Raw genomic sequence first — 26369 nt, 5'->3', positions numbered from 1 at the left:
TTAACCAGCAGATGGAGCCATACCTCTAAATATTGCTCTAGTCTATAATAGCCTAATCAGTACACATGACTGGAATTCACATAAGTGTACTGTATAAAATTTTGTTTAGTTTTTGCCTATGTTTCTGAGTAATAAGCATAAGGGAACATAGTGAAGTGACTTATTCTGTGTTAATGTACTATTGTGTAGATGTATTGCCACATCCTGTCATTTTGCTTTCAAGGCTATACATACATAGCTAATATTTTCTGTCGTTTTTTTAATACCATGGCTCAAAAATTACTCACGGATTAGATAACATTAAGTAAATCTGAATCATCATAAGATTAATGTTACAAATACTTAAAGTCACATCATGACAGTAACAACAGTCAGACTGTCAGGATCACCAGCTGGAGTGCCCTTGAGAGCCACCAGGGGGCACTCCATCACTGACTTTTGTCATTCCATCAAAGACTTCATTCAAAATACAAGATTATAATTATAAAGGTTGGAATCCACTAGGTTGGAATACACAACTTTGAAAAGCTTTGGAAAAAAAATCTGTATTGTATAAAGGCTGTATTGTATCTATATAAATAAAGGTGAATTGACTTGACTTGAGCCTTGAATAAAGGTGAATTGACAGATTTTTGCCTTTATTTACAGTCTAGAGGAGTCAACACTAGTTGCCGAAAGTCAGAGCAGGTCTACAGATTCTGGGTAGTGATTTTTGCCAACTAGTGTTAACTCTTCTCCTGTTCAGATTTTAAAAGTTGTGTAGTGTCTTCCGGCCTTAAACCTCACGTCTCAGACTAGAGGAGGCCAGCGGAGTCACAAGGCCAAAACAAATAAGTGTCAAATGAAGCAGAATCTGGGCTGTTAGTCACACAGGACAACCCGCAATCTTCTTATCCTCTCTCTGTAATTATCATGAACAAACTCCTGTCTGTTTTCACAACGGAACAAAGCTGGTATCAGCAGCCTGACGTGAGAACACAAGGGGCAGGTTTAGATCTATTAATCTGGAACTCTTCAGTGTGAAAAGAGTTTCATTTGGAAAGATCACAAGTACTGAAACACATTTTTCCTGGAATATTGTCAAAATTTATGACGCACTGTGAGAAACCAAAATTATGCCTATTCATTAAACTGGCATCCCATTTACTAATATGCATTTACTAGAAACTTTTTTCTATGTGACTTACATTTTTTATGATTTTTGGCATTGCTAGCTAAATGCTTTACCAGCTATAACATTTTTAAAAAAGCTCCAGGCATATTTTGTGTGGTTTTTTTTAATCAACATTTGATTTACACAACAGGAAAGAAAACTGATTTCCTATCTGCTTTAAACCATCCCATGTGTACCAAGAATGTGGAAAACTGAATATTCCATAAATAAAAATTAAAAAACTGCATCTACTGGACATTATTTTTCTCTTTCATGTCTTGACCACCAAAACTGCATCACATTAAATAGGTGCTGATGTGATGAAATAGACACTCTTTGAAATACAGTAGTCAACATTTGTGGATCAAAACCTTTCATCAAAGTTATACATGAATTTTGAACAATACCCGTTCTTGTCTTAGGACAACTTTGATGAACTTTTTTGTTCCACTTCATATGTTGACTACTGTATGTCAACTTAATACAGCGATGATATTCATTTCAAGAGATCATTAAAAAAAAAAAAAAAAAAAATTTTTTTTATTCTGTTGCCCTCAACACTTCCAAAGCAGCAATGCTAATAGACGGAAACTCCACAATTACAAAGTAATTTAATATCATAACAGATTCACTTTCTTTTGCTTATTGATGCGAAGTTACAGAAATGCATTACATAAACAAGTCAATGCCATTTACACAATAAATACAACATCCATATATCACAAAAGGAAAATAAAGTACTTTCTTCCAATTTGTTGAATAGACAGAATTCTGAGTGAATTTTTTTATTATAATTTAAGGTGTGGCCTATACTCTCACATTTTCAAGAATATGGCAAAATTATTTAACATACATGGGACAGAATTAAAACTCTTTCACCTTTTATCAGTTGTTATTACACTGGCTTGCACATTTGCAAATGTTTAAAGCAACATGATTTCCCAGAAAGGAAGCCAGCAAAAATGCAATATTCGTCAGCCATTTAATTCCACAGCAGACTGCAGATAATGCATTTCCACTGGTATAGTGAACGCTTGGAGAAGCTGTCACGACCTCTCAGTGTTATCTGAGTGCATCTCCAGCATGGTTTAGTTTTCCCACCATTGCTCTGGGCTCAGAGACCAAAGAACTTAAATTGTATAGTTCTAGTTAGTCTCTTAATCTCTAGTTCAGTCTACTTAATCATTTAACAATAACAACAAAAAAAGAATGAGACACGAAATATTTAACAATTTCCTAATAGTATTCAAAGACTAGAGTGAAAAACAACTGTCTAGTGTTTAATCTACCTCACTGGACTTACATCCTTTCATCGGCAGTGCGAATGTCCACCTTAAAAATGAAGGGACAAAGCAAAGTCAAGATGATAAGAAACTATATATTTGATCATGATACAAGTTTTAGAAAACTGAAAAAAGATATAACTATGCTTTTTTCAATAGAGAGTGTAATTCACGGTAGCTTTTAATTAAGAGGCTGCTTACTGCAGAACCAATGGGTGGAGCTTGGCGTCCAGCCACACCCTAACCTTACTCTACCCTAGTTTTCTTATACTTTTTTGAGTGGATAGCTATTTTTTTTTTCAGAGCATACAATACGTTTTTATCGTACTTTTAAATTTAGGGCTTCAGATCCCAGACAGTAACATAGTGTCGGTCCAGGTCCGGCCCACATCCGGCCGACACTATGTTGCTGTCTGGGATGCATTCTGGGTGCGTAAAATAACAGTATTAAAACAGACAAATACTAACTTAATTAAATTTCCTTCTATGTCGAGATAAAACACCTTCTACGACAACCTTCATAATAGAGATGGATTTACAAATTGTTCAGAATATATCATCTTTCCTCATGTAGGGATGTGTCACTGGTTGGAAAAGCACGGAACATGATAACATGAGATTTCCGTCTTCACAGGTGTCTCAGGATATCCGCCTGCCACGGTCAAAATGGTCCACTCTGTGGAAACATGACCGAGCACAGAAGTGACTGTAACATCATAAGTTGTTAAGATATGCATGTTAAACCCAATACTCTCACAGTTGTAACCTGACTATGTTTTAAATTCCAGAATGATATGAATGCCAGAATATGGGAACATTTTGAAAATTAAAGATTTGTGGATCTGAACTTAAGAACTCTACCAATGTATAATAATATGACATATGACTATGATTTTTATAATATGACATTTAAAATAATAAATATTAATATGTAAAACAATTGGTAGGGTAATTACTCACACACAATAAATAAAAACTTGATTAATTTCTCATTTCAATAGATCAGGTCTGAAAGATTTGTGTTAAGGGCATACAAGGCCATCACAGCGAAGCAGAAATAGGTCACAGGAAGAGGCTTTGCACTTCCTGAAGACACTTACATTCAACTGTCTGTTGCTCTGTCTTCTCGGCCTCTTCTCTGTAATTGATGCTCTTCAGTCTCTGCTCATGTAGAACATGTGAACATCACAAACATACACACAAAAATCATAAGCCATAACTAAATTGGACAATGGTTTCATGTATATACATGAAACTCTGGAGGGCGCAGGCTGATTGTCCTTTACATGCAATCTGCAAGCATTCACATTATTGGTCTCTGCTGATCCTGCAGTATATTATAGTACATGCACTCATATCATACAATAACTTTAATACACATTTTCTTTTAATACACCAATTTTTTAAACCATTAAAAAATTAAGTTGTTGTTTTGTATGATATAAAGGATTTTCAAAAATAAATCAAATTAACAGCAGTACAAAGATTACTTTACAAGGTTTGTCCTTTTCATCCTCTTTGGATAGCTTAATTTGTCATCCACCCATGTTTGTTTAAAGAACCAGACAGTAATGAACTCTCTTGTCAGAAGCAGCAGCAGTAGTTTGACTTCAGAATCACTATGTTGGGTGTTTTACATTAAAAAAATTGTGCCGCTACAACGTGTACTGGCTTGAACAATCTAGTAAGCCTTAGGTAAGTAAACATCATGGGCGCACATAAACAAGCTGCTATGGATCATTTTAATGAGTTATGTTCACTGCCCTGAGCAAAAGGCCACAAAGTGAAGCTGCACACATACTGTTTCCATGAAGCTATTCTCAAGGTAATTATTCTACTTTCAAAACTGGACATCCACTTAGAGCTCAAACTGGAAAATTAAAGACAATATTTGCTTTTAACTGTGACAAACTATTTTCAATGACACAACTTAGAGCAGGAGCAAAACTGGCGTCAATTTGTAAATAACTGGACAAACATCTGAGAGCACAACAGGAAATCAACATTTGCATGGTGGGATCTTAAACTTAAATAGGCTGGCCTGATGATGACGGAAATTTGTTTTTGTGTATTACTTTGTATGATTTTGACAAAACATTTTGCTGAGCTGCATGTTCTGGATTGTTCTCATTGGTCTTTAAGATAGCTATATGAATACTCACCATCCTTACGCAGGACACACTTCCACAAACAGAAACAAAGGCAGAGGACCAGAAGGAACGCTACTGTAGTCACAGAGATCAGGATAGTAAGTGCCGTGCCAACTGGTGAGAGAAGCAGAGAAAGCCAAAGACTACTTTAGAGCATCTGTTCTCAATTACTATTTCACCTGAGGAATTCAGAATATTTTATTATTGAATGTTTCTTCAACTTCAGGCACTTTTATGTCACAGGGGTTGATTTTTATAAATCCTTTAAAAAATTTACTTTTGTCCTTTTCTTGTAAGTCCCATTATTCATGTCCCATGTTTGCTGAGGCGGTGAAACAGATTTTGTTCATGTGGATTGCAGTTTGAGTGAGCTGTGTTTGAAATGTCAGGAGTTTCAGTTTAAGCTCCGATCCAGTTGACTTTTCTTCTCGAGGGAAGAAAGTCATGTGGAATTGCATGGCATTCTGAGGAATTAAATGATGAAATAGTCATCTAGCTTTGATTAATAAAGTTGATGTAGTCTATCATCCACACTGTTTCTTGTCTGGTTTATTTATGGCTGTATTTAGCTCTGAGGAAGAGTTTTATCTTTGGAGGTTCAAAGGAATATTTCCACTGGGCCACAGAACTGGCCCTCTGTGCCACTAAGCAGATGGCCTGTGTTTTTAATCGCTCAACGCTAACAAAGGACACCTCTAAGGGTTATTTGGAAGAGCCTTGATGCCAGTGGCTCAGGGAACTGAGGGCGTAATGTATAATAAAATATATATTAAAATATATAAAAATATATCACACCAAGTTGTGTGTTCATACCCTTCTGATGCCCTCAACAGATTGTCTCGCCAACCCTGCCACCTCAGTGTTTTTTGGGAAGTAGCAATCTCCAGCAGGTTTTTTTCACCCTATTTCCGCTCAGCAATGCTGTCGGAATGTGGCACCCGCCCCCCTCTTACAGAGGGTATCGGTACTAGTTCCCCAGGTCATTGTGTTCAGTTGATTCCCCGCCGGTGAGTTGTTTAGGGGCACTGAATGAACAATTTCCAGCTGCTGAGAACACTGGAGTAGGCATCTCTACTTATCCCGCCACCACTGGTGATTCGGGAGGTGGAGGCGTCCGACAGGCCATTCGCCCAATCTTCACTCAAGAAGGCGAAAGCAGCTTCAGGGCACCAAACAGACAGATTCTATGTAAAAAATAAAATAAAAATCCTCTGTCAGATTTTGTGGCAGCATGGCAACTTCTGCCCAATGTCTTTCAGTGGGTCCTGAACATTATAAGAAAAAGGATTCAGTTTACTTTGCGTCCACGGAATGTGTACCCTTCACAGAGAGAGAGGCAGGATTCTACCGTCAATATTTTATATTACCCAAAAAAGGGCGGGGGTTGCGTCAAATTTTAGATCTACGGGGCCTAAACAGTACTCTTTGGACATCCAGTTTCAAGATGCTAATCATCAAACTTTTAGTGCCACAAATTCAATACTAGGATTGGTTTGTGACAATAGATCTAAAGGATGCATATTTTCATTTTGAGATTTTGCCAGGAAGTTTCTCAGGTTTGCTTTCGGGGGTGAAGCTTACCAATATCGAGTACTTCCTTTTGGCCTAGCTCTGTCCCCACGCACGTTCACTAAGTCCACGGATGCTGCTATGGCTCTGCTGCTACTTATAAATATTTGGATCAGTTAATCAAATTAACTTCATGTAGCTGAATTAATATTACCATCAGTTAATCTGTTCATCCAGCAAACACTCAGTATTGATCATCTATCAACTCTTCAGAAAGGATATTTCCCATGGCCACAGAAAAATAACTCTTTCTTAGCATATAGCTGTGATCATAATCGTTAAATTGACATTGATTTATAAGCAGACCTACACATTATACACATAATCACGTATACATGAATAAAGTGAAAGTGACTGAAAAACCAGAACAGAGCAGAAGAATGAAGCTATGAACAGAGTAATTTAAACTCCAGGAAGAACAATCAGTCCCTTAATACTGAATACTGACTCCTTTGTTATCAATTTAGTATATTGTATGATACTTGCATTTGCATTAGCTGTTGAAGATCGTCCGGATATACAGTCGTGAGGAGAAAGTCTTGATAGTTCGGTACAATGGTGCTGAAGCTGTAATCGATTTCTTCCACGTTGAATGAAGAAGCAATGGAGAACTTGTGGAGTTAGTTGACTCTGTTATGGTCAAGGAAGGTACATAAGGCTCGATGTGTGTGAAGCCTGCCAGCACAACTGCAGCAGCGAGGCCGGATGGGGTCTCACGTGAACAGCAATCAGGAGCAGAAGTCAACGAGTGCTGAGGGAACTTTGTGTTGGCTTTTAAGTTCCACAGAGGTCACACCTTTGAGTTTTGGCTTGACCAATGAGAAAGTTGCCATTCTTAAGCGGGAAAGTTCCTTTGTTTGAAAAGTTGACTCATTTGCATGATTGGAGCAAGCTGGCAGTTTGTGTCCATTTATACTCTGATAAATATAACAAACACTGCATTCTATGATGTGACTCTACCAAAGTGTGAGTCATTAAACAAGGAATATTTTGATAGGAGACACCACCTAGATGTGACTACATTTACTAGTTCTATCATCAGGCACGCACAACACTATACAATATTAAAAGACAATATACAAACAGTAATAATACACAAAGTGTACTTGGGAAATGCATGTTCATTCATTAGACAGATTTGTAAATTAATTAGTGGAAAGTATTCCATTTATATGGGACTGCTTGTCTGTTTGTTGTAGCCTGTACTTTTCTGTGCAGGCACTATCTCCCAGCGGAGTGTCTTTGAAGTGTATGAGTTGGGGAAAAGGGTGGTAATTCTCAGTGGGGAAACCAGACTTCACAGACTCTGCCTGGGTGAGGGGTTGTAAAGATTAAGTGTTACAATGTGGTGCGTTTGATCTGTCCAGTCATTACACAGAAGAGGTAATGGCATATCCTCACTCATATGAAGCATTTGGGGCTCAGGTTAAACCTCAGGAAGAGTGTGCTTTCTCAAAAACAGAGAACCACTTTTCTAGGGGCAGTGTGGGATTTAACCAAGATGCAGGTACATCTGTCTCCTGCACATGTAGATTTTATCCTAACCACTATGAGAGACATCAAGCTAGGCCAGCAGCTTTCAGTACTGCAAATTCAAAGGCTGCTAGGTCTCATGGCAGCAGCAGCCAACATTATTCCTTTGAGTCTATTGCACTTGAGACCTCAGTTTTGTTTCAAGAGCAGAGGATTTTATCCTCTGAATCATCCTTCTAGAGTCGTAAAAAAGTCAAGTGCCGCAGTTATTTGGCTTGATTCCACAACAGAGGCCTGGCACTAGGGGCGTGTTGTCGTCTCAAGTCTCTCACAACGGACGCCTCTTTCACAGGCTGCGGTGCGGTTCTCAATGACCAGCCCGTGGCCTTTGGGAGGGCCCTCATACCTCGTGGCACATAAAGTACCTCGAGATGAGGGCAGTGTTTTTAGCTCTGGAACACTTCATCCCACAGTTGAGGGGCTACCATGTGTTGGTCCGCATGGACAACAACTCGGTAGTGGCTGCATTTGCTCTCTCTTTTCAAGCAGGTGCAGCAGATCCTGCTCTGGGCAGAAAACAAGTTCATGTCTGAGAGCAGTTTACATTCTGGGGCATATAAATGTGGGAGAAGACATCCTGTCTAGGCAGGGGCCGAGGCCTGGGGAATGGCAACTCCATCCAAAAGTAGTGCAGTCCATATGGCAGATATACAACAGAGCAGAAGTGGATCCGTTTGCCTCCGAGGAGACAACCCACTGTTCCCTCTGATTCTCCCTCACACCTCCAGCTTTGTTGGGGCTGGGCAGCATGGTACAGGCGTGGCCGAGGTTGCGCCTACACGCTTTTCCCCCGATAGCTCTGCTCCCGTGAGTTCTAGCAGGTTTCGCCAGGACTCAGTTCACCTCCTTCTAGTAGCACTGTTCTGGCCAATCCGAGTTTGGTTTTCGTACATAGTGTCTCTCCTGAACAGCCTCCCCTGGGGGATTCCAGTCCAGAGAAATCTTCTATCTAAAGTGCAAGGGACAATGCTGAGGTAACTGAAACAATCATAAACTCTATAACTCCTTCGACTAGGAAGTTAAATGCCCGGAAATGGCAGCTGTTTGTATCTTGGTGTGAGCAAGTTTGAGCTTGATGTGGATCCAGTTAACTGCCCTGTCAGTCCAGTACTGGAGTTCCTTTAAGAGCATCTCACAGCAGGGCTGGCTCTGGCTACCTTAAAAGTGTACGTGGCTGCCATTTCCCCTAGCCACAAATCTCTAGAGGGTTCTTCTGTTTGGATGCACCCCTTAGTGCCTCAGTTCTTGTGAGGTGCCATACAATTACGGCCAATCTGCAAAGTGCAAGTTCCCTCCTGGGATCTAATATTGGTCCTGGGAGCCTTAACAGAGGCCCCATTTGAGCCCTTGGAATCAGTCCCAGACAAGATGCTGACTCTCAAAGTAGTCTCCTCTTGCTTAGACTTTGTTCCAGGTGATGTTAGAGCTACATTACACCCAAGACCAGACTATATTCCAAAGTTCTGGCTGGTCAGAAAGATATCTTGAAAGCTTTCTTCCCTTCCCCTTATGAGACATGAGAGCAAGAAATCCTGCATCTGTTAAGTATGGTCCGTGCTTCGAGGATCTATGTCCACTGCTCAGGCCAGTGGAGTAGATCTTCTCAGCTTTTGGTCTGTTTCGGTGGTCGCAATAAAGGGAATGCGTTCACCAAGCAGCGCATTGGATTACTGATGATGTCACCTTCTCCATAAGGCACGTGAAATGGCTTTGCCTCTAGAGGTCAGGGCTCACTCCACTAGGAGAATGGTATCTTACTAACACATAGACTTCATGATGTATGTGCTGTGGCTGGTTGGTCCTCTCCACACACGTATGTAACCCAGTTCACCGAGACGGGAATGGGACACTGTGTCACGTTATGCCTGTGCGTCTTCTTAAGACAAATTAAATTGTCAACACGCATTTCTGTCAACGAGTCTATTTAGTATTCCCATAGCATCATGCCACGACGCAGCGACTCGTTCCCCTCTCAGGGAACTGGGTTGCATATGTAACCTGAGATGTTTTCAGTTCTGAAAGCTACAGTAGGTTTTCATAGTACAATGAACCCATTTACCTCAAACGATCAAGAACTTTTTTTTTTATTCAATATAAACCCTTACGATGGTGCATAATAAAATAGTTCACACTCACTTTTAGTGTTCATGGAAACAGCAATGGCATTCTCCAGTCCTTTATGATGAACAAGACATTTGACAGAGATATCCTTCAGGAGTCCAGCCTGGATGGTCAATGTACTGATGACCAGAGTCGTCCCGTCACTCTGCTGGATAGCGGTGGTCAGAGGTTGACCAATGATCCGGTCATTTCCCTCCACATTCCATACTATCTCAGCCTGTGGCCTGGCGACGGCAGTGCAGTTAGCCTCAATCACACCGGGAGATACGGTCTTGTAGCTTACTTGAGGTTTTGGTAGTACTGTAAATGTATATGATACAAGATATGGGTTTTGTGTCTTACTCCCAGAGAGTTTAGTCTGGGGGTGTAAAACATTTCAAACATTTTATTTAGTCAGGATTCACAGCTTCATGTGAATGACCATCAGTGGAGATAGATGACTTGGACCTGCAGAGTGAACAGTTACAGCATCCTAAAACAGCATTAACATTAGAAATTACCAAATGGTCCACTCAATATTAGACATTTTGATGATACTCTGTTTGTTGTTAGGATGACAAATGTTTTAAAATCTAAATTTTAGGCTATTTGCCTCAGCGATTTAACTGTGCTCGTAAATATAAAAATGTTTGAGATGGTCAATCAAATAAAAGAAGGCAGGATTTACTGTTCACAGATACAGAACATGAATTCCAGAAGCTTCGGTTTTGAATGTTGAAAGAGTGCGAGGTAAGATTTAAATAGCTAAACATGTAATATTTGACAACTGTTTTACAATAGAACTGGTGAATGACCAACAGTGATATCCATTGGTGTAAACTACTCAACTTTTTTTCAAATGTAACTGTTTTAAATTAAAAATACAAGATAAATAATTTCAGTGATTTATGTAATTTATAACTAAATGTGTTTTCGACATATTAGACATATAAATAAGAGAGGATTTGTGCACATTTTGAAAAAAAATATATTATTTGCGAAGAGTTAAAATTAACTACTTCTTGTTCTTTTTCTGTTCTTCTTACTTTTTCTTTATTCACTTAAATCAATTTAAATCCTTTAATTATTTAATTGCTTTAAATAAAAAGACCTTTACAAATAGTCCCCTCAATGTCAAAGACATGACTACTACCTTGACAGCATCTACCAGCAGGGGCCAACAAAGCCATGCTAAAAAGCTAAACCTTGACCCCTTGATCCCAACACATAGGCTGCGTCCGAAAACTTAGGCAGCTGACTTGTTGCCTCGCTGCCCTATCAGGCAATGACTTTGCAGGCAGCATTTGCGCACGAAGGTTTGTATCAAAACTTATTTTGGACAGACTTCTGAGGCAGCGTAACAGTTTAATTATCTAAAACAAAATAGAGCATGCTTTGGTGAAAACTAAGTGAATATTTAATGACTACAATAGTAATTTCTCGCTAGAAATGACATCATAAGTGGAAAACGTTGATAAAAAATTTACATTTACACAGAAAATGACTACCAGCCGCAACTTTCAGATGCCATCTTTATTTTTCTAGCTCATCTGTCAAAGAATGGAAAGCACAGGATTGTGGGATATCAAAGGCAGCGAAGGATACATCTATGCTGCCTTCAAAAATCTATCAGATGAAGGTATCTCAGGACACAGGAAGTGAAACTAACATTGCATTCGGACGTGCCTTGATGCCTTCCAATCTTGGAATGCGTCCTACAAATGCAGCATTTATCAGTTTTTGGACCCAACCGTAATCATACATTGACTCTGAATGATAACCATTTGTGTTGGCTTGAAAACCAAGAGTTGGCTTTGTACAAAAACAGATCTGCATGCCTTCTCTGAGTGTTTACAGCCCACATAGTTTCACCAGTATTTCAAAGCAACAAAGATGCCCATTCAAACCACAGCATAGCCCAGAAAGAGGTATATGCTTGTCATTCCAACAGAGGATAAGCAATTCACATTCTTACAAAACCATGACACCAGAACAATACAAGATTGGTATGAATAAGAGATGAGTGAATGTAATTAAATTAATAGTTGATATACTGTCATCATTTACTCATCCTCATGTAATTCTGAACTCATATGACTTTCTTTCTTCCTTCTTTCAAATATTGATTTGAAAAACACAAAATATTTTCTCTTCATACATTGAAAGTCTTGCTGTTTTGGTCCCACTGACTGTCATTGTATGAACAAAAACATTAATCAAAATTTCTGTTCCACTGAACTGAATATATAAAGTCATACAGTTTTGGAACAACACAAGGTTATAAGTTAATAATGACATAATTTTAATTTTGGGGTAAACAGTCCCTTTAAGTAATCATTGGTGGTTGCATACTCTAGTTTGAACAAATGCAACAGTACAGAGCAAAAGCAAGAAGTGAACATCAATCAGAGAAAGACAGGGCAGGAGAACAAGAGCAGCACATAGAGAAAAGCACTGTGTTAGTGGAACAGTGACACAGTCATTCACTGACACAGTCTGAATAAATCATAGATCTCACAGTCTCACCCTCCTACAATGAGTTTCTTTCATATCTCTCTCTCTGTCTGTTGTCATCATTTTCTCCAGTGCTTTCGTGTTTAGCCTTGTCCTGCCCTCGCTACCACTCTGTGCAACAGCCCAACCAGCTACATACACTGAGCTGGATTTGTGTTTCACTCAGTTCAGAGTCTAAAAATCAAATATCACTGTTAAAAAATGCACTCTCAACCGAATAATTTTATTATATAAAGTTAAAAAATTAATAATTCATAAAATTTATATAATAATTATGTTAAGTGTGTGTGTATTTGGTTAAAGCTGTTAAAGGGATAGTTCACCCAAAAATTAAAAAAAATCTGTCATCATTTACTCGTTGTTGTTCCAAACCTGTATGAATTTTGTTCTTCTGCTGAACAGAAAAGAAGATACTTTGAAGAATATGTGTAACCAAACAGTTGATAGACCCCATTGACTTCCATAGTATAAGGAAAAAACACTATAATAAACTACTATGGAAGTCAATGGGTTCCATCAACTGTTTGGTTGTGAACAGTAAACACTACCTTCTATGATTTCAATGGCCATCTTGACACTGATGAGCGCTGTTAGCTCACTGAGACAGACCAACCTAAAATTAAACTTTTAAAACTTATTGTCATCTTAATGACAAATATTGACATTCTCCAACTAATGAAGATTTCACTGTAACAGTGGATTAAAACCCTGATGGACTTACCAAAAATAGTAAGGCAACTTGTGGCACTCTTTGTGCCATCCGGGTATGTGTGGAACTCACAGGTGTAGCAGGCCTCATCTTCAGCTCGGACCGGCCATAAAGTGAGCTCTGTGTCAGACAGGGAAGGGTTCAAGCTTGCACGGTCCACAAACTCTTCTTCAATTACAGGGTCACTCTGCTTTGCAAAAAATGCAACTTCATGGGATTCTGCTTTATTCACAATCTTCTTCCACAACACCTGCTTGACTTTCTCTGGCAGGGCATACCGACAGGCCAGAGAGGCTTGTTTACCACCCACTGCAGTCTTATTGCCCTCTGTGATCACCGTTGCTGTAAAGCAATCAAAAAAAGTTTATAGAATACATGGCATGACAATCTGATACATGTAATCTGTTATAGATATGTATACTAATGTGTCCCTAGACAAACTGCATTAAACAATTGAGGTAGACTTTGGGAGTGAGAGATCTAGTGAGACCCAGATGAGACAAATATTCAGGTCAATAGATACAGCTATAAAGAGCATCCAGTATACAAACCCCCACATGATCAATGATGTATTGGAGTGAGGGAAGGACAGTAGTCAACACATCCTTCCTAGAAATGATTGGCAGATGCTGAGCATCCATGAGATGATGAGACCAGCTGGATCTCTGCCTGAACCAGCAGATGTTTCTCATCTACATTCACATTCTCCTCCAGAATCCACAACGTCACATCCAAAAACACAACCGTACTGTTTTATTGTTCCCACAAAGTTATTTTATATGAGCCAAAGAACAGAAACTGATTAGATAAATGAGTTGATTATCAGTGTTTCAAAGCATATATCTGAAAGGTCACAAAAAGGTCACAAAACTCTGGGCTTTTGATGGTACAGGGGATATCAAAGTCTACTAAAGGAGCTAAAGCTTTTTTCTCATTTGTCTCCTGAACTCTAGAATAGCCTTCCTGATAATGTTCAAAGATCAGACACACTCTCTCTGTTTAAATCTAGACTAAAGACACATCTCTTTAGCCAAGCATTTACATACTACTTCTCATAAACTTGTCCTACAATTATACCTGATGAAATAGTATGAACAGCAGCTATGCTAATTGTTTTCGTTTTACTTCCTGTTTCTGCAAACTTGTGCCAGCTTCAGTTTGGATCCATGCAGCCAATTGCGAAGACTTAAGATGATGCCAACTTTGGATCAACATATAAAACTATCAAATATTATCCTTATATTGTTATATTATCCTGTATATCCTGTATTGTATTTATTACAAGCAGAAGTTGCAATTGCTGCCTATAAAAAGTACAATCAACTTGGATGTTTAAATCATTTCAACTTTAATTGCATTAAACTGACTTAAAAAAATTAGCTAAATCTTGCATAACAAAAAAGTTGAAAATTGCTTATTTTAATAAGTTAAAGCAATGTAAAAACATGTTGTCATAACTTATTGATCATATACTTTTTTCAGTGTAACATGTTTGCTGTGTCTGCTTAACTCAATACATGACGTTATCTAAACCACATAGCTGTATATTACTGCCATATGGATATTATTACTTCAATATTTTCTGCTTTGAAACAAAAAGTATTGCTAAAAATGCTATACATATAAACTTGAATTGAATTGAATTGGACTGAATGGAATTGAATCACTACACAGAAGTGGTGTGTTTTGTTCCTGAATGAATCAGCGTTTTTTAACTAATCGGTTTTTACTGAATGATTCAATGACACATTCATCTATCAATTCCTGTATAAATCAGCATTTTTTAACTAATCAGTTGTGTGAATGACTCAGTGATTTATTCATTCAAACTTGTCGCCACCTACTGGTGTAACAATGTAATCTGCAAAATGAGTCAATGAAAAATCCCGACCGTCAATTAAAGTGTCAGTGTTGTTGCACATGTTCACGTCAAATAGAAGTTGCATAGATGCATTTTCCAAAAATATCTCAACCAAGACTCACCTGTAACAGTAAGGCAGGTCTGTCCTTCCCTTGAGCCTTTTGGATAAACATCAAAGATGCAAGTGTAACAGCCCTCATCCCTATAGCTGACACGTTTGATGGTGATGGCACTGGCATCCCGTGGAGAGGCCGCTAGCTCCACATGTCGTTGACCGCTCACACTGTCTTGTTGACCAGGCTGGTAATTGATTAACGTCTGGTTCTGCACATCCAGCCAGCGGATCTGATGGACTGATTCTCCTTTAGCCTTGACAAGCGTACAGCTCAGAGTAAAAGGCTGTTCAACCAGGGCCTCCAGACGTGCTGGAGCTGAGACCCTGCCTGAGACACACCAATACTGAGACTAATCCAAATAAACCACTTACACACAGAACAATGAGACTACTGCAAATCACACACCTTGTAGTCTGGACACCATAACCAAAGACATACAGATCTGTAGACATCTTGCCAAGGAGACCACAAACATTTTAGCCTAGTGGAAAGGAAGTATTTCAGTAACTAGCACAAAATTATAAGCTATAATTGTAAAAGATTTTTTTTGTCTTTTGTACCTTTTGTATTGAGAGAGCATTTAACAGTCCAGGTTGGTCTTGTGGGATAAAAGTGAAGGTGGTGATTTCTGTCGATTAGAGTCGTTTCCAACATCTTACTGAAGGGTTGCCATCTGTGTTCACATTACAGACAAAAAGAACATTAGTGAAATTATACATTTGTAAAAAGGAAGGATCAACAATGTAATTACATGTAAAAAATAAGATTTAAAGATTTAAAATAGATTTATAGATTTGATATGTGCATTAAAATGTTACAGTACATGTAGTTAAAGACACTTAATATAAAAGAGGGACCAATTTCCTTTGCTTACATATTTCTTTACCAAACTAAAATTTGTATTATTATTTTTAACTTGATGATCTATACATGATGTACCATACGTGTCCAGTATCAAGCTCAAATATATAAGATGAGTTTACGTGTTATTTCATAGTTTTCACAACTTTATAATTTCTAAAATAAATAAATAAGAATGTATATTTGTGTCCAAACCAAAGACTTTAGTCTTGATGTCAATGAATATTTCAGAAAAACACATTAAAGTGTGTTTGAGCAGTGTCATCTATAAGTACACTACAACAACAACATTCATGATATTAATTCTTCATCTTTAAGAGGTCAAAATTATTCCACAAGGGTTATGTAACTATAAATAAATATATGCTTAGTTTAGTAGACAGAATTTGCTGAGACCAGTTAAACAGTTGATTGATTTTTCTTTTACATTTTTTTCTGTATATCTGAATCAAAATAATGTTTACACATTGAAATAAAATGCAAGGTTAGTAAATATTAGACCTTGATTTTTAATAAACTGATAATTTAATAATGCTCAAATCTAATCACATCAAATCATCTGACAGAGCCTTTTAGATAATAAAATGAAGTTTGATATGAAAGTAACCTTAGATGGTCAGACTGTTACATACCTCTATGTGGTGTAGATTCCTTCTGCTCTCAGCTGTACATGCACAACACACTCTTCAACACACTGATTCAACTGGACTGCAACCGGTCTTTTCTCCACCCATACTAACACACTGTATACCAACGTCAAGCACGTGATGGCTCTGTCTCAATACTCATTGAGCTGCCTACTTAGAAAGCATTGTCAGGAATCATAGGCATCTCAGTTCGCACACACATACTCAAATGGCACCAGTGCCCAAATACGAAGCTAAAAATTCGAATTAAACAGCCACATAATGTATAAAACTATATTTTAGCTTGTGCTGTATTTTAGCCCAGCCTATAAAGCAAGAATGCATGTCTTTACAAATCATTTTCAGACAAGTCTTAAAATAATCATTATTGATGTGTACAGAGTATGTACTGGCATGTTACATTTCATTTGTGGTCCCACTTTATATTAGGTGGCTTTAACTACTATGTACTAACATTTAAATTAATAATTTGATACAATGCATGTATTGTGTATAGGCTACATGTTTTTACATTGTACTTATACTGTATACCTGCATGTAATTACATCTGTAGTTAATTTATGTGGTGACACTTCATTTTGATAGTCCACTTTAGACACTCTAACTGTAAGTAACTAAGTATTAGTAGACGGTCTGCTTAATATCTGCCAGCACTTTATTTTGATGCTCCCTCAACAGACATTCCACTGACTTTAAGTAACTTTGCAACTGCATGTCAACTTATTCTACTAACCCAAACCATGACACCTAACCCTAACTTAACCATCTACTACAGTCTACTAATTTAATAATGAGAGTTAGTAGACATGTAGTTGCAAAGTACTATTAGTTAGCAGAATGTCTAAAGTGGACCCTGTTGACCCTTCCCTTCGCTTTTAACCCACCCTTAAACCCATATCCCCATATCCCCAAAGCTGTCCCTATCCCTACCTGTATCCCACCTCAATAGCAGCACAAGTGTTTTGAAATACAACATGAATACAAAAAGTACACTGTCAGTATTTTTTAGTGTAAGTACATAGGTAAAAACACCTCATATAAAGTGTGACCCATTTTTCCATTTAATCCATTGTAATATGGGTGTCAGGTCTTAGGGAAGGAGAGAGCGAGGACTGAGAAATGAATGGGCTCTATTTAAAGTTCAAAACAAAACAAAAGACAAACATAAACTACCCTGTCAGGGGAAAACACAGTCCAGGGTCGGCAGTGACAGGACTGGAGCAAACCACGGCTGGCTGGACAGGCAAGGAAAACAGGGCAAGGCAGGACACAACAGAAACCTGTACAGGGAAAACATCCATAGAGTCCAGGAGGGGCAAATAAACCAATGACCAGGTAACAAGGTGGCAGGGCCAATACTAGAGACTGACAGAATGGCACATGATACACAGAAACAAACATAAAAGCCATGTGCAAAAGGCACATAGAAAACAAATATGACAGACGCCATGGGCTCACAGAAACACATAAGACAAATAGAAGAGTGCAACAAACTTTCATCCGCCAAGGGCTCAAACTGAAAACAACAAACAAGATTGACAGTAGTGCATGGAACATGGATGTCTGGACCCGACACTGAACCGAAACAAGACTGAAGTGTCAGAACCCAGACACCATGCCCTGAACACCCGAGCACACAGCTCAGGGGACAACCCAAAGCCATACATTCACACAAAGGATAAGGCAAACAATACATGAGTGTCAGGAACCTGCTGTCACGACTAAACCAAGAATGCAACCAATCAAGGTGACAGAACCCTGACAGGCAGGCATAATGGAACCTCTGGCTGAACTGTAGTTTCTTTAGCATTGGTTGAGGTTAACTTAATATGTATGCCTTAGTTTAATACACAAGGGCTCGATTTCAAAGACAGGGCTTAGATTAAACCAGGATAAGGCCTTAGTTTAATTAGGACATTTAAGTAGCTTTTATAAATGTGCCTTAGAAAAACACATTAGGGCCTACGGGTGTGCATCTTGAGACTAAACAATGGCACTGACATATTTTAAGATATGACAGTGCAAGTTGTTTTCAGTTAAAACAGCTCAAACATGCATTTAATCTGAAGCTAGGTTTAAGCCTTGTCTTTGAAACCAGGGGATATAATCTTAATTTGATACAAATTGAAACATTGCATGGATTATTTTATTATTTTAGAATGTTTCCTGGGGTGCCCTTATAATGTTAGTATGTTTTTTAGATCAAAAGTTGTTAGAATTTAGAAATAAAAGGCATATTTCCCAGCCTGATTTTAGCCTCTGATTTGAACGCTCTGTTTGAAGGGGAGTGTCTGCTGTGTAAACGCCCACTGCTGTGATTGGCTGACATGCTTGCATATGAAATATCTAGCATTACATGTGGAACTCTCTCGAAAACTTTTACTATTACAGCTATTATAAGTTTTTACTATTACAGCTATCGGGATTAACGAATCGTGAGAAGTTTTTTAAGAATTTAGATCTATTCCAACACATTCTCATACCCAACTCGTCACTTTCTGACATTCGTCAATATCTGACGCACAAAGCACCCTTTAGCGTCCATATGAGACGCTTCGGTTATGGGTAGGTTTAGGTCTGTGGTAGGGTTATGCGTCTCATATGGACGCAAAAGGGTGCTTTGTGCGTGGGATATTGACGAATGTCAGAAAGTGACGAGAAAGTGACGATTTGGTATGAGAATGCACTGTCTATTCCCATCACATAAAAGGTTGCAGTGATGAGCATTGAGCAGATGACAGCCTGTTGATTGCGTGAATGAAGATCTTATCATTGCAACGCAGTTTCTGCACTCTAATGATTTCACCAATGCAAACATGAGGTAAGTACAGTAAGAGCTTTGTTGTGCAGCGTAACAGCGTCATTGATTTCATAACAAGTTTTGGCAAGTGTCTAGATAAACTTGCGCTGTGTGATTGACAGCTTGGGCGATGGGAAAGGGATTATTCTTTGATCGCTTTCTGTATATATATTAATCACAGTTTAAGTAAGATTATTTTCATCCTACTGTGAGAAACGACGTGAAGTTGATCGTTTAGTCACTGGCTTGATTTACTGATGCATAAACAGTATTGAACGACTTCGAGAGAAAGAATATCTGTCTGAATTTGAACAATTACACATCAGAAATTCACATAACCCACTGGTTCTTCAGAGGCTCAGATGAAGGAACTAAAAAAATACTTTTGTGTTCATTTGTACATCCAAACACTGAGCAACTGCCATGCTTTGCTCGTTTGCAAGTCATGATGTCTCTCAAGGAAAAACCAATATCGCGCTCGCGTATATTCTCATTTTCTCTTGGCTGGGCCAAATTCTTTTTGCGGGCAAAGAAGAGAAAGGGGAGGTAACCTTTCCCCTTATGGCATACGACATAAGGGGAAGATTTCTAGATTCGACCGTCTGAGCTTTCATTTTCTCAAAAATACCCAGGGCTTGGTTTACACCCATCAAAACGTTTAGCCACTGGGGGACCATAGGCAGGCTAGGGAAACTAATATTAAGGTTAAAAAAACTCATAAAGTGAAATTTTCATGCAATGGGACCTTTAAATTGAAACTGTAAAGAGACCTCACAGCTCAGGACTATTCTCAGTCTGACCTCTAGTGTTCAAAATGGGACTGACAATTTTACTCAAATCTGAATTGAAAAGAAAATAATCTACAAATGTGGTCAGATTTTTTGTCCAGAGATTTTATTTTGCATGATCTGTTTGCCTTGCCTGTTTATCTATCTCAAGTAGGATTCCACACCACTGTTAAGGTTCTTATTATAAAAACTGCTCAATCACCAAAATACAACAGAAGTAGAAAAGTAAAAATCAACAAATACAGTAGTGGTATTTTTGTTAACCATCAAATGCTTTCCATATTGATACAATTAAGCGTGATTTCTTTAATAATAAGACACCACAGTAAAAAAAAAAAAAAAAAATGTTTACAGTAACTGAGATGACAACAAAAAAGCATGTGCACCAATTTCTACATAGCAGCCTTGACCACAACACACCACAGATGTCACAAACTTGTCGGCCTCATCTATCACATTGACCATACAGTATTCAAATTTGAAAGTCCTCAACTAGTCATTAGTCACTTTGTTAGTTTTATTCATTGTTTAGTTTGTTGGTTAAAGGTGCAACATAATCTGCACACATTTAATAAAGCGCACAACTGCAGCATTTTCTCTATAGTTTTAAAGAGGTCAGTTAACCACTGCTAGATCACCACAGAACCACTGTTTAGAAATTTAGAGACTTTTCAGTTTGACAAACAAGCCATTTGCTCTTGCAAACAGTTGTACAATGATAGAAAACCTTAATATCAAGTGTGCAGGTTTTCAAAGAAAACTTTCAGCATTTGAAGTATTTGCATTGAATCAACTGGAATAAAAATAAAAAATAAAAATCAAATGCACAAACACACACTGCTTGCAGCACCACACAGAGCAGTCACACATTATATTATATGTCTTTAACTATGTACTTACATTTAGACAAATAGGAACAATTGTTTGATTGAATTCATTTTCTGTTAAAAAACACTTGTGCTACTATTGATGTGGGATACGGGTAAGGTTAGGGACAGGTTTAGTGGTATGGGTATATGTTTAAGGGTGGGTAAGGGAAGGGTAATTATAGATGTAATTACAGAAATTAATTACAGATGTATTTATATGCAGATTTTTTTCAAAAATAAGTACAATGTAAAAAACAATTAAGTACACAATAGCATTGTAGATTTTTTTTTTTATTTATTTAGTTGTAAGTACATAATAGTTAAATGCACTTAATATAAAGTGGGACCCACAGAACAGTAAAATAATAATAAAAATTGTTATGTTGCTAATAGATACCACAAATACAAATACAAAATGTGTTCTGACATTTTACACAACAATTTCACTGTCAGCACAGATTTCATCGGTGAACTATCAAAAATGTACAACATATACACTTAACACATATGAACAGCAACAGAAACAAAAAAAGTTTGGTTTTTGTTGAGGGAACCAGGGTGGTGTTAACTTCCGTTTTGGCCTGCAGAAATGCATCATCACTGCAGCGCTCACATTTATTTCTAAGGAAAAACAGAGGTAGCTTATTAACTGCAGTATCATCATGGGTTTTTACCTCTTTACAAAATAGGGGGCCTTTATCTGGTTTTGTTATCTGACATCCTTCTGCCCACCTGTGACCTTTTATTTCCTTGAAATTTAAGCTGTCTTATTTGCGTAGATGGGCTCTTCTGCAAAACAGAGCAAAAGCAAAATCTGATTAGGTAGTAGCATTTCAAATGATTATTAATTTCATTTTATATGTACTTTGATTATGCATTTTTAAATAAATACTGTCCTGTCACATGTACTGTATGTTCAGTTTTGGTTTTGTTTCACTGTGTTCTGTTCCTTTTTTGCCTGCTTTAGTTCTCTAGTTTGTTTCCCTGGTTGTAAATTAGTTCCCACACCTGTTCCGTTTTATCCTTAATTACATGTATTTAACCCCTGTGCTTTTGTTCAGTTCTTTGTCCAGTATCGTCAATGTGGTTGTGTTAAGTTGTTCTCCTGCGATCTCCTGAGTTTTCTGTTTTAGATTTATTAAAGACTGTTTTTGTTTCTCCACTCCTTCTTCATGCGCTTTATTACACCCATATGTGACACCTAAAGGCAACGCAGCTAAGTTGTTGAGTGGGTTTTGATAGAGCTTTCCCACTCAATTTTCAATGAATCTGAGCATCCTGCATATTTTTGCTGACCTCATATGTCACTGGACAGATTATAGTTCAGGCATCCAATTTCGATCATAACAAAATTACAAAATGTGTTATATTTAATTAGATAAAATTAATATAGCTATTGAATGAGTCATATTAACCAAGTTTCAGCTTTGTCATTTTGGAGCATTAGTTCACATAGACATTAATTATAAAAGAAGACAGATATATAGGGTTAGTATAACATGAGGGTGAGTAAGTGATGCATTGAAAACATTTTTATTTGAAGTAGTCCTATGATTAATATATAAGAGAGAAATAATAAAAATACAATAACACTAACCTGAAGTGCAGCAACACTTTTTTCTACATTTAAAGATGAAAATAGCGGCTACAATTAAGAGGATTGCAAGTGCTGAGCACACAGTTATTGCAATCAGTGCTGTGCCAGGAACGTGGGTTTCTACTGCGAAAGGAAAAGAAAGAAAACAAGATCTGTATGATGTGTGTATATGTAGCATTTTCCAGTACATTGTAGTCAAGTGGATTTTGTATTTTTGCTATTTTAAGGCCATGTTATAAAAAATCTTATTTTATTTGTGTGTGTGTGTGTGTGTGTGTGTGTGTGTGTGTGTGTGTGTGTGTGTGTGTGTGTGTGTGTGTGTGTGTGTGTGTGTGTGTGTGTGTGTGTGTGTGTGTGTGTGTGTGTGTGTGTGTGTGTTAAAAAAAGAAAAAAAAAACACTGTCACAACAACGCTGCCTATTGGGTGATCAGAAACATGACTTACATAGTTAATGTGAGGAAGGGGTATAGGAATATGAAAGATATTTCCTAAACATAACCTTGTGCTGTTCCTTATTTTAAAATAATGTCACAGTGTTATTCAGGCCTTTGGATGAATGAATGAATTAATTAATTATTAATATGACCTCTTTAAAATGTTTAATTATACTTTTTCTTCGTGGGGAAGTGACATATTGCTTTGCATCTTGCACAATGCCCAGCATCCTTTTAAAAGTATTTGTTATGAATTTGTGAATTTGTAGGTGACTAAGCAAAGTGTGAAAAGGCTAAATCAACATTTTCTTTGTTATATGAGTAGTAGAATGTGCCTTTAATCAAATGTTCACATTAAATTTAGTGAATGAAAAGGTACCTGATGGTTTCAATGTTGTGGTGTAGAGTGTGCTGTTTGGTGGTTCAGTCTTCAAGTCTTCAGCAGAAAAAACAAATGATCATTACCAAAGAATACACATTCCTTACAGAATGCATTGATGGTATTGTTATTGACTATAGCTTCTGCCAAAGATAATTACTCTATCATCCTATTGTCTGATTATCTTGAGAAATGACCTTAAAGGGATACTCCACTTTTTTTGGAAATAGACTCATTTTACAACTCCCCCAGAGTTAAACAGTTGAGTTTTACCGTTTTTGAATCCATTCAGCCGATCTCCGGGTCTGGCAGTACCACTTTTAGCATAGCTTAGCATAGATCATTGAATCGGACAAGACCATTAGCATCTCTCTCAAAAAAATGACCAAAGAGTTTCGATATTTTTCCTATACTCTATACTCTCTATACTACTCGGAACTATACTCTCATTCCTGCGTAATAATCAAGAAACTTTGCCGTACCATGAGTCCAGCAGGCGTAATGATATGACGCAGCGCCTAAAAATAGGTCTAATAGGTTAGACAAACTTAGTCCCGGTCACGTTGGAAGTTACCGAGCTGGGGACTATTTTCAGGCGCTGCGTCATATCATTACGCCTGCTGGACTCATGGTACGGCAGCAAAGTTTCTTGATTATTACACAGGAATGAGAGTATAGTTCCTAGCCATATCAGCCTAGAAAATCGCAACTTTACATTTTCCGTCGGTCTTAGTACACGATGTAACTACAGAAGAGTCAAGTTTTAAATAGGAAAAATATCAAAACTCTTTGGTCATTTTTTTGAGAGAGATGCTAATGGTCCTGTCCGATTCAATGATCTATGCTAAGCCATGCTAAAAGTGGTACCGCCAGACCCAGAGTTCGGCTGAATGGATTCGAAAACGGTAAAACTCAACTGTTTAACTCTGGGGGAGTTGTAAAATTAGCCTATTTCCAAAAAAAGAGGAGTATCCCTTTAAGTAATTTATAAGATATAGAACGGCACCATTAAGTACTTGAAGAAAAATCTGCTCTGTCTCCATCCTTTGATCATGGAAAATGATGGTGTAAGAGTAGTTCCCAGAGTCTTCATCTTTAATATCTTCAATGTGAAGTGTACCATTCTCCATTATTTGCATCCCAGTCCTCTTGCTGAACATTTTTGAACTCTTTTCATTTAGTTTGATCCTGGCCAGCAGGATGGTTTGGTTGATTGTGTGGTATTTCCATTCGATCGAATGAATGGTCCCCAATGAAAATTTATGGAGATGAAATATTGCAGTCTGTCCCTTCCGTATGGATGTGTGTATACCTTTTACAAGAGATATAATCAAGATATTAATCACTTAAAGCAGGCATGTTAATGGCACATATTGCAGTCAAACCATTCATTTTAGAACAACATTCCTAAATATTTCTTTATTAAAACATTTAACAATGAAAAACATGTTGAAATGATTGGAGATGGTTTGTTCACAACCGGTCAAACAAAGATGTTTTCCCATTGTGCTTAAATCAGCGCAGCATTGAGAGTAGCTTTTGAAAGGGAACTGCAGTGAACCAAAGACCGGGACACACCAAGCCAACAGTTGGGCAATATCATTCTTAAGTGTCGGTCGGCTTAGTTTTTTTTACGCAGTCAGGGTTTTTTGGGCCGATGGGGAGAGAGAGAGTACTCTGATTGACTGTTCAGCTTAGCGAATGAGTCAGTGCATGAAAATAAAAGCGAAAATTATGAAAGTGAGCAACGACAAGACGGTACAGACAGAAGGCTGGCATAATTTTACATCATCTTACATGAGCATTCAATGCACAAATATTTTCATGATAACATGAGCCGACTGGAATGAAGGAAGTGATCTGCTTGATTGATATTCAAAATGCTAAGCAAGTGCTGCTTTGTTTAAGGTTTGTATATCTGCAGGCCTAGTAACGGTTTTCCTTTTTGAATGACGAAAATAGACTATTGAAATCTGCTGATATAGACAGATATTTACTTGCACACAGGCTCAGAACACACATGCTAGTTGACAGTCGCCTTTAGTCATTTTGGTGTGGTTAAGCGCAGCCTTTTGGCAGAGACACGGCCAACGAGAGGCAACAACACAGTCAGCTTTCGTCTGCGCTAGCTTTTTGATTGAGGCTTGGTATGTCCCATCCTTAATGTTTGATACATACCAAACTCCAACGGCAGTAGAGCTTGGTTCACCACGAACCTCCCAGTCTTGGGGTGAATGAGACTGATCACAAGTATAATGGATCCAGAGTTAAGGTCAGTTCGAGAGGCAATCAAGTAAAGTCCAAAGTTCCAAGTCCAAATCCAGTTGTTCCTGAGATCATCCCTCTGTCCACAGTACTTCCTGTAGTGCCACTGCTATGCTGTGTTTGTGGGCTGCATACACTTCCTCAGAAGCAGCAGTGACCACTACAGCTACTCCCAAGACTCCTCTTTTCCTAAACTCTAGGTTTGCCATCACGGCCAAGTAGGCTCTATTTAGGCTATGGAGGCTGTCCATGAACTCTCTGTGCTCCATGCCACGGACACGGAGGCCGTCCAAGAGAGTTCTATGCTCCAATTCACGGTAATGAAGGTCGTTCATGTGTCTGGTCTGCCATGGCCTCCTGACCAACCAAATCTGCCATGGCGACCTACTACTTTCCTGTGGTGGTTTTTCCCTCCGCCAGCTCCACCCTAGTGGCCCCCATCGCTGCTGGATCTACCATGGCCACCTGATCCTCCATAGTCTCGTCCACTGCCCCACGACCCGGGTCCGCCATTGCTTCATTGTTTATGGTCTCGTCCATTGCTCCACAGTCCAGGTCCACCACTGCTCCATGGTCCAGGCTCTCGTCCTCTTCATGGGCCTGGCCCTCCATCCCTCCCCCTGGTCCAATCCACCACCCTGTTTTGTGCTTTGGGTGGGTGTTTAGCTAAGGATTCTGGAGTCGCCTTTTTTGAGGGGGGAATATGTCCCGTTTGGTTTTGGGTTTTGTGTCATGTTTAG

The 26369-nt window shown here is 38.3% G+C and overlaps 2 protein-coding genes across 3 annotated transcripts; both read right to left on the bottom strand.

The window, feature by feature from the left end:
* Positions 1-1746: 1746 nt before the first annotated feature.
* Positions 1747-16589, bottom strand: LOC311088783 (OX-2 membrane glycoprotein). Of its 2 annotated transcripts, XM_084123081.1 has the most exons (9): positions 16482-16589; positions 15549-15661; positions 15394-15469; positions 14995-15315; positions 13024-13353; positions 9825-10109; positions 4599-4700; positions 3537-3597; positions 1747-3112 (listed from the first exon to the last, which is right to left on the bottom strand). In XM_084123081.1, exons 3-8 carry the CDS (start codon positions 15461-15463, stop codon positions 3539-3541), a joined length of 1167 nt encoding a protein of 388 aa, XP_083979207.1. In that variant the 5' UTR covers positions 15464-15469; positions 15549-15661; positions 16482-16589; the 3' UTR covers positions 1747-3112; positions 3537-3538. The 2 variants fall into 2 exon arrangements, with proteins under 2 accessions (XP_083979207.1, XP_083979208.1); XM_084123082.1 differs by lacking the exons at positions 1747-3112; positions 3537-3597; positions 4599-4700 and adding an exon at positions 5619-5770.
* Positions 16590-21465: 4876 nt separating this feature from the next.
* Positions 21466-25730, bottom strand: LOC311088242 (uncharacterized protein). Its single transcript, XM_084122095.1, has 6 exons — positions 25543-25730; positions 24371-24676; positions 23365-23421; positions 22551-22673; positions 21686-21742; positions 21466-21574 (listed from the first exon to the last, which is right to left on the bottom strand). Exons 2-5 carry the CDS (start codon positions 24522-24524, stop codon positions 21711-21713), a joined length of 366 nt encoding a protein of 121 aa, XP_083978221.1. The 5' UTR covers positions 24525-24676; positions 25543-25730; the 3' UTR covers positions 21466-21574; positions 21686-21710.
* Positions 25731-26369: the final 639 nt, after the last annotated feature.

Source organism: Abramis brama (genome assembly GCF_963993115.1).
Source record: "Abramis brama genome assembly, chromosome: 8".
Classification (NCBI taxonomy): Eukaryota; Metazoa; Chordata; class Actinopteri; order Cypriniformes; family Leuciscidae; genus Abramis; species Abramis brama.
The sequence above is the reverse complement of the archived record's forward strand: the minus strand, read 5'-3'. Positions and strand labels throughout refer to the sequence as shown.